Source organism: Leuciscus leuciscus (assembly GCF_965113295.1).
Source record: "Leuciscus leuciscus genome assembly, chromosome: 9".
Lineage (NCBI taxonomy): Eukaryota > Metazoa > Chordata > Actinopteri > Cypriniformes > Leuciscidae > Leuciscus > Leuciscus leuciscus.
Window position 1 is genome coordinate 36,351,528 of NC_138733.1, and position 11,913 is coordinate 36,363,440.

The 11,913-nt window shown below is 38.8% G+C and overlaps 1 protein-coding gene across 2 annotated transcripts in view; it reads right to left on the reverse strand.

Annotated features, from left to right (window-relative positions):
* The window catches only part of atm (ATM serine/threonine kinase), a 74,285-nt gene extending 65,834 nt beyond the window's left edge, over positions 1-8,451 (reverse strand). For both annotated transcript variants that reach the window (XM_082180601.1, XM_082180600.1), the window contains exons 1-8: positions 8,125-8,451; positions 6,512-6,633; positions 6,280-6,425; positions 6,008-6,172; positions 2,765-2,930; positions 2,446-2,684; positions 949-1,118; positions 484-656 (exon numbers count right to left, since the gene is read on the reverse strand). In XM_082180601.1, the coding sequence (XP_082036727.1) occupies positions 484-656; positions 949-1,118; positions 2,446-2,684; positions 2,765-2,930; positions 6,008-6,172; positions 6,280-6,425; positions 6,512-6,633; positions 8,125-8,196 (1,253 nt within the window). In that variant the 5' untranslated portion in view covers positions 8,197-8,451. The remainder of the gene's footprint in view (positions 1-483; positions 657-948; positions 1,119-2,445; positions 2,685-2,764; positions 2,931-6,007; positions 6,173-6,279; positions 6,426-6,511; positions 6,634-8,124) is intronic.
* Positions 8,452-11,913: the final 3,462 nt, after the last annotated feature.

Below are 11,913 nucleotides of genomic sequence, written 5' to 3' on the forward strand. Positions count from 1 at the left end.
CTTTTCTATACATCTATACATGACAAGTGCTCTCTCTGGATTAGCCAGTAGCACCTCACTGCAGTACACGAGATCCAGGGGGCGGAGTTGGATCCAGATATAAGGAGTGGAGATAGGTAGGTTTAGGGGTGGATTTAGGGATCAGGGGGTGGAGATGGGTAGGTTTAGGTATATGTAAGGTGGGGGGAGTTGGATCTGGATCCAACTCCTCCCCCTGGATTTCGTGTTCTGCAGAGAGGACCTTCTCAGATAAGCAGCAGCTCTAACACAGATCTGAATGTTTGCTGTGATAGTAGTTGTCAAATGTAGTACTTGTTGATGTATGTGACATCGTGCCGTAAAGCAAGTCGTGATTCTAGCGAGATTTGTCGGGGCGCCACCTTTCAAACCTGCATTGCTGGTTTTGCCAGCGGCCCAATATACAAATATATACATTTTGTTAATGAAGGATTATTTGTGCTTTAAATTGAAATAAAACTCTACCAGGGTATAATGTCGAAGTCGCTGTGGTGTGGCTGAAGTTTGGATCGTATCCCCTCCCAATTGGTCAGCGGCTGCTCGACTCGCCTGTGTTTGCAGCTCTGCGGACTGTCCCGCTGAGTGTCCCGACAGACTGAAGATGTCACTTCCTGTACATGAGTGCTTTGACTGAACAACTGCAGAAACACGGCACATTCGTCAATACAGTAAGCCATTAGAAATCAACATATCAGAATTTGATGGAAACAAGTGATACACAAGATTAACCAAATCGACAATGTGCTTTGTTATTATATAAACAGTACAGTGTACAGGTACAGTGATGATGGTAATACTAATACATTGATATACCAAGGTATTTATTTACTGTATTGGTATTTAGTACTCCAACCAAGGTACCTAATTAATATTAAACAAGAAGAAGAATGACGATTGAGCAGCAACAGCATTAAAACATCCATGAATCACCTGGTGGCAGACGTCAGCGGTCAGTTCAATGAGATTTTCTTTCACAGCAATATGCCGAGAGCCAGTGGCATATTTCCCTCTGCTGCCGATCTGACTGATCTCACTGACGAGGGCATCATAGAGGGCGCAGAGCTGACCCTGCCATCTGACCCAGTCCTCCGCATGGGCACCTGAGCCAGCAAAGAGTCATGGTCAAGACTTCATTAAAGCTGCAGTCTGTAACTTTTGGCGCTCTAGCGGTTAATAAACAGAACTGCATGCGTCTTGCGGAGGAACATTGTAGCCGGAGCTACTTCTCTCTGTTTCTGTCTATGACGAGTCTATGACTGGGCTCCTCCGCAGCAGTACGACCCGAACCAGTCTAAAATAGTCCCAATATAAACACTTATTATAGGTGGACCGTAGTAATTCAGATACAAAAACACAGTTTGGAAAATGGATTCATGATGTACTCGCTCATTTTATAATTTTTGTCCCTGAGTTCAATATGCGCAACCTCCTTTTTCCTGAGCATGTTATTGGCCAAGACTTTCCGTCCTTGGAACAAGCTTACAATCCTCTATAATAAACAGTAGATGGCATCATAAAGCCTGTTTTTTCACAAATGGTTGCTTTTAAAATATATTATTTGGGGTTTAAACCATTTTGCCCAAATAGAAGAAGAAAATATCAGGTACGGTCTCTTTAAATATATACTACTGTTCAAAAGTTTGGGGTGTGTAAACTTTTCTTTTTTTAATATTTTTGAAAAAAAGTTTCTTATGCTCACCAAAGCGCATTTATCTAATAATAAAAAATATATATATATATAAAATTAAATAAAAAATAAGTCCAATTAAACAGTAATATTGTGAAATATTATTACTTTAAAGAACCGTTTTCTATTTTAATATAATGTAATTTATTCCTGTGATGGCAAAGCTGAATTACTCCAGTCTTCAGTGTCACAAGATCCTTCAAAAATCATTCTAATATGATGATTTGCTGCTCAAGAAACTATATTTTTATTATTATCAATGTTGAAAACAGCTGTGCTTCTTAATATTTTTGTGGAAAGTGTGTTACATTAAATTGTCAGGATTTTTTTATGAATTTTATTTGAAATGTATCTAACAATGTAAATGTCTTTACTGCAACTTTAGATCAATTTAATGCTGAATAAAAGTATTAAAGGGATCATGAAATGCAATTTCAGATTTTTATATCATGTTATTTATGATTAGTTTATAAAGTTTGCAATGTGTTTTTGCAACAAAAAGGTCCAATAATTGTAAAAGAAATTGTAATTTCCCATCCTCTGCAAGGAACACTCAATTTGAGAAATCAGTTGTCTCTTGTGCAAATGAAAGTAAACTTCATCGCACCGAAGAAGATCTTTAACAGAATGTTCACACTATTAAAGAAATTGCAAGTTACAACGGTGTGTTTGTTTAAACAAATGCAAGAGCAAAAAATACAAAAAAGCAGTACATTTTAAAATGACTGTTGTATCATTACCCGTCTCTAAAGTCTTTGCCCCTTTCGGGTGATGAACACAAATCTGCAGCTGGAAAAACTTCACGAGCTCGTCTTTCAGCGCGGAGCTGGGTCTCATCTGAGTGTAAACACACAGCATAGCGGACAGGACCTCCTCGCCCAGAGCACACGCCCTCCTCCTGCAGGACAGGAGCACTGAGCGCAGAAACACGTTCACTGCAGACACCAGGTTGTCCAGAACCATCAGCTGTCTTTCTTCCCTGAGGAACGGCATCACAACACAAGTTAAGCATGTGATTTTTTATTAGAAAAAACAGAATTGGCATGTGTTAAACGATACCTGGTGTTGATCAGAGCCTTCAGGAAGAAGTTGAAGAGAGTGTGGGACAATCCCTCCGTTTGGACACAACAGCCCCAAACAACCGTGTAGAGGATGCGACTCACTTGGACTCTGTTAATGGACTTGGATCTCCTATTGAACAGCCCACAGTACAGCTCCAACAGACCTGCACAACAAACAAAACCACAACAGGAAGGCTGATTAACACTATTAACAAATCTACATGTAACGTTATTAGCAAAAAACAAAAAAGTATGGATAATGCATGTCTTTTTTGCAAAATAAACACTGACCTGGGTTATTTTAAAGTCCCCCTGTGGTGAAAATCCAGCTTTTAATGTTGTTTATATGTCTATGTGGTGTTTTTAATGTGCTTTAAAGGGATAGTTCACTTTGAAATTAATTTTTGGTATGTTTTAGCTTACCTCAAGGGCATCCAAGATGTAGGTGTCTTTTTTTCCGCAGTAGTTTCAATTTTGATATTTTTAGGTCAAACCGTTCTTGTCTGTCAGTCATATAATGCAGGTCTATGGTCACTGTCTCAAAACACAAGCACAGAGTCCAAATTAAAACAATTCCCCATCGTCCAAATTAAACAATTCCCCATCGTAAGTACACATTGATGGCCTAAGACACGAAACGAGCGGTTTGTGTGAGAAAACGAACAGTATTTATATAGTTTTTACCTCTTATACACAGCCATGTCGAAGTGATCTGATCTGACGTGTACGCAGACTGGTACATAGATATATATACACTAGATGTTGCCTTGTCTACGGCAGTTCATTGGAACGAATGTCTTTAAGGCGACATCTAGAGTATATATCTATGCACCAGTCTGCGTACACGTCAGATCAGTTCAATTCGACACATCAATGTGTACTTACGATGGGGAATTGTTTAATTTGGACGATGGGGAATTGTTTTAATTTGGACTCTGTGCTTGCTCTTTGAGACAGTGACCATCATTATATGACTGACAGACAAGAACGGTTTGACCTAAAAATATCAAAATTGAAACTACTGCTAAAAAAAAGACACCTACATCTTGGATGCCCTTGAGGTAAGCTAAAACATACCAAAAATTAATTTCAAAGTGAACTATCCCTTTAAGACAAACCATATGCAAATTCATAAGTCGACACCATTGCTGAGTATTTTCTCCTTAAAACTGCAGCGACCCAAAGACAGTCTCAAAAACACAGTTTGAAATTGCTGGTGTTTCTGACATCACAAACTACCTTGTAACCAATCAGATCAACATGTGATCGTCAACGAGTGGATCTCTGAGCTGGAGTGAGTGAGTGGAGGCAGGGCTCATTTGCATATTCATCGAACCGCGTATACTAAATGAGGCAAGGGAGTAGAGTTACATTCAAGCTATTTTAAGGCATGAAGAAATTGTTTTCAAGTAAAACAAGTTTAAATATGTATTTATATTAAGGCTGGGGGAATTAACGCGTTAATCTTTGCGATTAATTCGAGATGTTTAACGCGTAAAAAAAAAAAAAAACGCAATTAACGCAGCACTTCTTTTTTTGCCTCGTTTTAATGATTTCCTGTTGCGGCTGCTATTGAAAAGGCCGAAAATATGCCGTCCCGCCCCTCCGTGTTCGGCGATCAGGTTTCATTCACGCGCAGCTTTCATGAGCGTGTCTTTTCCGCTTCGTGTGTGCGCGTGTGTCGGCGCGCTGCTGCGCTCTCTGCTCAATGTTCCGCTCCGTGTTTGCGCTGCGTGTTCTGCTCTGTCGTTAACAGCCCAAATGCTCCAATCATGTACCGATCACGCACTGGAAAAGCAAAGACCGCTCAAATAACGTGAAATTTCTCGGTAGTAGACTTCTGTTTGCAATAGCCCTACTGAGCTGGGCCGGGTTTCCCGATAACGATGTATCTTAGCTCTTAAGAGCGCTTTCTACGTGCAAAGTTACGAACGCTCGCAGCAATTCCACGAGGGTTTCCCAAAAATGCACTTAACATGAACGCGCGAGAACGTGCTACTTAAGAGTCGCCGTCTATTCGCGAAGTGCTGAAATATAACCTTATATGGAATCGTATTCTGAACGTTTAACCTAATAATTGTCATCTGTTGTGGATTAGCAATCAAGACAAGTCTATATAAAGCACCTACAGGCGGAGGCACTGACAAAATGGCAAAAAAAAAAAAATCTAAAAAAAGAAAAGATACCTTTCAAAAAGATGAAATTAATGTCCTTTTAGAGGAGATAGAGCGAAACAAAGATGCCATTTTTAACAGATTTAAAGGATTTATTTTATTTATTTTTTGTTCATTCATTTAATTTTGATTAAAATTATTAGATTCAATTATTTCTATTTTTTTGTTTTGTTTTCTGACCTTTTTAATTATTGAATTTATACATTAATTTAACCAACAACAAAAAAAGAGTAATAAAGAGTACAATAAAGTACAATCAAAACCTTAAATTATAATCACATTGCATTTGAATAAAGTTAAAGGTGTAATCTGCCGGTTGTCCTGCAGGTGTCCTCTTAAATCTGTCTTCTTACGATGCACTTGGGGATGTACGATTACTCCAGAGCACTCGTAGTTCTACGAAGATTTTCAAGTGCTACTTAAGCTACGATGCTTTTGGGAAACAGACCATAATATTAAGATCAGTCGTACGATCGTTTTTACGATCAACTTAGGCTTACGATGCTTTTGGGAAACGCAGCCCAGGTATAGTCATGCTGGCCAACAATGGTAATATTACCTGCTCTGATCACATGCTCTGGTAATAATAGCTTTGTAGGACTATATTTTATTTTGATAATTATTCAAAAAGTTGATTATGTTGATTGATTATTGAAAAAGAATATTATATTGATATATTGATGTTTAATATTATTTTAAAATAGGGCTATTTTCTGTTCCTTTTTTCCTGTGTTGTTTTATTTAATTAGGTGATTCTAAGTTTAAATATTGATGATTACAAGCTTGGGGGAAATGCAATTAATTGCAATTAATTACAGCAAATTAGTGCAAATTAATTAATTAATTAATTAATTAATTAATTAGTTTTAAAAAAAAGTATCTATTCCCAGCCCTAATTTTTAAATATTAAATGATTAAATAGTTTAAATATTTTGGTGATTAAAGATGAGTTTTAAAGGATAAAATTATTGACTACAGGGGGACTTTAATGTTTCAGAGTTCAATACAAGAACCTCAGGAATAGGGAATACAGAGAAATGGGGATGGTACACTGGTCTCGCACTCACTGTGCCACTGCTGCTGGCTCATCTCACACCAGTATTTCCGCACCGACAGGACGTCCTTGAGCAGAATACTGCTGTAGTCCTCGCCGTACGCCCCACAGCTGAACTGGTTCTGCAGGACCTCCACCACATGGGACAGCAGCTCGGCACACTTTAACTTCGGACCACCTGTAGAACAGAAGCGGGATGTATCTAACGTACAGTAATAAACATTGATATCTACAATACTGTCATGACATGAACAGCGACTGTAATATTAGTAGCTCAGACATTACGTTGGTTGGCGCATCTGATGAAATACTTCATCAGGCTGCTAATTTCCTGCATCTTTTTCTGCCGGTTTGCTTGCGTGGTGGCGGATACGTTGGCTTTTCCTGACTTTAGAAGTTCTGTCTCTTTCTGAAGGAACTTTTGTAAAAATCTGTAGGGAAAAACCATTGTGAGCGCACTGTCAGCTCGCCTCGCACCATGGAATTACATAACGGAAAAATAAAAACTGAGATAGACCGGAAAACAGCGTCCCAGGTGAGCTGCTTGGAGCCTTTGGAGGCTTTGCATCCCGACGTCCGATCGAGTTCCTCCACCGTGTCTGGAGAACGGATGAGTCTCCTGAAGCGATCCACCTCTTTCTGGAAAAAACAAAAACAAAAAAACATCAGTCAAGTTTTATTTATATACCAATTTATAAAATACTGATTGTTTCAAAGGAACCTCACCTTCAACTTCAAAGGAATGTGCAAAATTAGCCTATTGATAAATTACCTCATTTTAACAGTTTCTGGTCCCCATTGCCTTTCATTGTAAGAGAAATAAAATACTATGGAAGTCAATGGGGTCCAAAATATCTTTTGTGTTCAGCAGAGGAAATAAACTCATACAGGTTTGGAACAACTTGAGGTTGAGTAAATGATGACAGATTTTTCATTTTTGGGTGAGCTATCCCTTGCTTTGAAAACCCCGGTATGATAAACGTGAAGTTTTAGGAGTGGGCTTCAAGTCAAAATAACGGTCTCAAGAAAATTGTTTGTTATTTCTTTTTACTTGACTGTTACACCACTTGATTCATTTACAGTAAGTCTATTCATTGAAAATCAGGATATATTTTTTAATTGATCACACATTGTTCTACATTGCCAAAACAAGCAATGTTAGACATCAGTGATCGACCGATAACCGGTGTTACCGATATTTTCCCTGATATTTAAGCATTTTTCCATAATCGGAGAAAAGAGAAAATAACTTGCCAGCCTTAATTAGTCAATTATATTTAACATAACAGCCATTAACGCACAAATGAGATATGTTACATGCGTGATATGTAGTTTAAACTTGGTGCTAAAAAACAGAGACAAACTGATGGAGTCACGTTATCCATCAAATCCTGTCCCAATGAAGTTTTTATTGAAGAGACTCTTTAATGACAGACAGTGCTCTTTATTTGTTGATGTAGAAATGTGTTTTTCTATGTATGAACATTACAGAATTTACAGTATATAAAATAAGTTTTAGAACAGTTTTGTTCAGTTCTGTTATTACTGTCAAAACAAATATAATATTGGTTCTGTATATCAGTTATCGGCCATATCATCATGCAAATAATCAGAATCGGTATTGATTATAAAAAGTCAATATCGGTCGATCTCTAATAGACATCCAAAGTTATTTTATGGTAGAGCACCACATTATCAAATACCTATAATACTAGATATTTAACATAAAAATGTAGGGTAAATTACAGCATTCGGAGATATGTAACTGTCCACTAAATATAAAAAAACATACACTGAAAACATTAGCATATATAAGTTACATCTAAATTTCTATATAGGTATCATTGTCAAATATTGATAATCAATATCATCATCCAGGGTTTCTGAAAGTACCTCATATGTTGTTTTTATTGATTTTATTGAATGATTACTCAATTTAAATCTCCCTCCTACCACTCAAATTCGCATTTCCTTCCTCAATTCATATTCAGAAATTGAATTGAATAGGCATTCTCAATGTAACGCTGATGTTTTATTGGTGAATATGATTTGGCATGTCTGAAGTTGAGGCGAATGTCAATCCTCGGGTCATTGATTAATAATGCATAAGAAAAGAGATGTTTCACACACCTTCCTCTCAGTGGCTTTCTCATTCTCCAGTCCTCGACAGCACAGCAGCAGCTCCTGCAGAGCCAGACTCATTGTGGTGTTTCAGAGGAAAGCCATCACTTGTGTTTTGGAGAGTGTACAGTGTGACAAGTGTCTATTTTACTTTACATCCTGCGGATTTCTGCTCACTGACAATCCGGCGTACAGATGCAATCTATTCAATACAAGAAGAATAAGCCTTCTCTGCTATATGTCTGCTTACAGTACTTTATTTATCATACATACGCTTCTTCTTCAACTTTCTTCCACACTCCTGTTTTCCATGCGTGTCACAACATCAGTACCGCCTTCCGCTCTTCTTCATCTTCATTGACGATGCCTGAGCTTCATTACTGCCATCTGAGGGCTGGAGAAGGAACTAGCTCATGAATATTCATAATCACAACGCGCTGACGTGTGAGACTTTTAGAGTTACTCTACAATGCTCATCCTTCTATACATAAAAAGACGTGGGCTCAATGCAAACCATATTTTTCACATTTTAAAAATTACTTTAAATTATATGTAAGTCTTTTGGAACAAGCAAAAAACAAAAACAAAAAACGTTGAAAACATGTAATGCTTTGAAAGCACTGGATTTTTATGTAAAAAAAATGCATTTCCTGGCAGCTAATTTTAATGTCATATTGTGATTATGCAATACCTCTTGTTCTCATGGCACTGAATTAATAAAAAATAAAACAATGCTCATCCTTCATTTATTTTGGCACTGACCTTATGTGTCTATTTATTTATTTATTTTGACAAAATGTACTTGTTGGAAATGATTTTACATTACCTACTGTGGAAAGATGTTCTACTAGGTATTTTTGTAAACTCCAAAGATATACAACCCCGCACTTATTATTATTATTTTATGGCTAAATGTATTAAATAATTAAAAACATGTTTTATTGCATTTAAAAATGAAGTGAAGCGTTATAGCTATTAGAATTTCACAAACACTCTTTAAAAGGAACCTCGACTAGTGCGGCATGTTGGCCTTATAAGATTAACATTAACAGCTATAAAAAGGTGATACAAAAACACTCCAAATGTTTTTGTTTTTATTAAAAAAAGCCGAAAATCCGTTCACTCGTAGGCCGCCATAGTTATTTACGTCAAATGGTTCATCAAGAACAGCATCCAATGTATTTTGGGTATGCCTTTTTAGGCGTTTTAGGGCAAATTTTGCAGGGATTCTGAAGGGTTAATAAAGCAATAAATAGTTTACTCGGTAAAAATAATTCTCAATATTATATGTTTGTTTGTTGAGCTGTAGAGATCCCTTGCAATGTTTAATTTTTTTAATGAACAACACTACACCTGAGAGAAAGTTTAACATTTAGAATACAGCCTCTTTTTTTTAATGCATTTATTCGGAGACATGATGACACTCCATTTGTAGTCAGATTGTCAGATCTGCTAGAGGGAGATCATTCACTGTCAGACTCGTCTTGTGTCTGGAGTCTCGTAGGGCAGCATACTGTGCCATGTTAGGCAATCCTGATGCTACACAACAGCTCAGAGCACCGCGGGAAATGGCCATTTCACTTGCATCAAACCTGTATAGAAAACAGATGCAGAGAATGCAATGAAATATAGCCTGCATTAGACTTACACTTATATCTAATGCAGTGTGAAATGATTTGTGAGATTTAGTGTTTGTGGAAGTTATGCACCAACCTTTACAGTTTTCAGTGACAATAATCCATTGACCTATGTCCTGACATCTGCGAAGTTGAACGCCACCGGGTGTAGGTGGGTGTCAGAGCTTGCAGATTTTCACTTCACCATCCGCTACCGTCCAGGTAAAGAAAACATAGACGCTGACTCACTCTCTAGGATGCCAGTGGATCTGGAAACAACGATGAGAGAATGTACTGAGCAGTTTTCACCTGACTGTGTGGGAGCCGTGATCCAAGCTGTGGAGTCCCAAGGGAATCCAGATGTGACTTTTGTATTAGCCTGTCAGAGTGTACTGGCAAGTGTGGAGAAAAATGAGGGACACGTCAAACCCCTGTCAAAAGAGGAAATCAGACAAGCACAAAAGGATGACAAGGACATTAGAGTAATAAGTGAACACTTAAGTGAAGCAGGATCTAGACCTCCTCAGCAGTGGCGTTCAGTCAACTCGCCAGCCAAAGTTCTTCTGAGAGAGTGGGAGAAGCTGAAGCTAGATGAACATGGCATCCTGTTCCGCCAGACGTCACAAAGAAAACAGCTGGTGTTACCAACACAATTCAAAAGAACTGTTCTGAGAGAGATGCATGATGAGATGGGTCATCAGGGACTCGATCGCACCACAAGCCTCATTAGGGATCGGTTTTTCTGGCCCTACATGCAGAAAGAAATTGAAAATTATGTTCTTAGAACCTGCTGCTGTATCAAAAAAAAAAAAAACCTGTCGTGAGACAAGAGCGCCTCTTAAAAATATCAAAACGACCCACCCATTTGAATTGGTGTCCATTGACTTTCTCCATCTGGACAAATGCAAAGGGGGCTATGAGTACATTTTGGTAATCGTCGACCACTTCACTCGATTTGCCCAGGCCTATGCCACCACCTCAAAATCAGCAAAAACAGTAGCTGACCGGTTATTCAATGATTTCGCCCTGAAGTTTGGGTTTCCATCCAGAATTCACCACAATCAAGGGGGAGAATTTGAAAACCAGCTACTCACCCAACTCAAAAAGTACAGCGGCGTTGCCAGCTCAAGGACCACCCCCTACCACCCCCAGGGTAATGAACAGGTGGAACGATTTAACCGGACATTATTGCAGATGCTGAAAACCCTGACTGAAAGACAAATAGCTGTCCAATTGCTGTTCGGACGCTCACCAAAGTTGCCCATCGATGCTCTCTTCGGACTCAACTCCGACAATAACTCCCAAAGTTACAGTGAGTACATGGAAAGATGGACAAAAGGAATGCAGGAAGCTTGTGAGATTGTGAGAGAACAGGCAAATAAGTGTGCAGAAAGAAACAAAAGGAATTATGACCAACGAGTGAGGTGTACTGACCTGTTCCCAGGAAGCAGGGTCCTCGTAAAAAACCTGACTCCAAGAGGTGGGACCGGGAAACTGCGGAATTACTGGGAGGATGAAGTTCACGTTGTCACACGCCAGGTGGCAGATGATGCACCAATCTACGAAGTAAAACCTGAGCAGAGTAAAGGTAGATCAAGAGTTTTACATCGCAATCTTCTTCTTTCCTGTGACCATCTACCTCTTAACATCACACCACCTCAAAGTGTCAAACCAAAGCAAGGACATCAACCAAGAAAAAGCAGAACTCAGCCCACCAGAGAGAGAGAAAGTGAGCCAGAGTGTGATAATGAAAGTGAAGAGGATGAGTACTACTTCAGAGTGGAGCCTTATGAGAAAAGACCACAAGAAAGCAGTGATATCCTAGGAAACAGGGATCCGTTACCACCACACTCATCAGTACCTTGTAAGCCGCTATCTAGCTTTCCAGTGTCATAACTATGCCCACAGTCACCTTCGGTCAAGTCAGAAATAAATCTTCAAGAGCCAGCCCTTGCACCTGTAATAAGACAAGAGTGTCATGAAAACGAACCAGCTGTGGACCTAATGGAACGAGACTTACCTGTTGACGAAACAACTGGAACGCTTGAGTCCAGGTACAGGACCTCAGAGGAGGACAACGAGCACCAATTCACCAGGAGGAAGCGACGGCCACCCAAAAAGTTTACATATGACAATTTTGGGGTCCCATCATGCTACAATGTGCGAATGGTGGGAAATAACC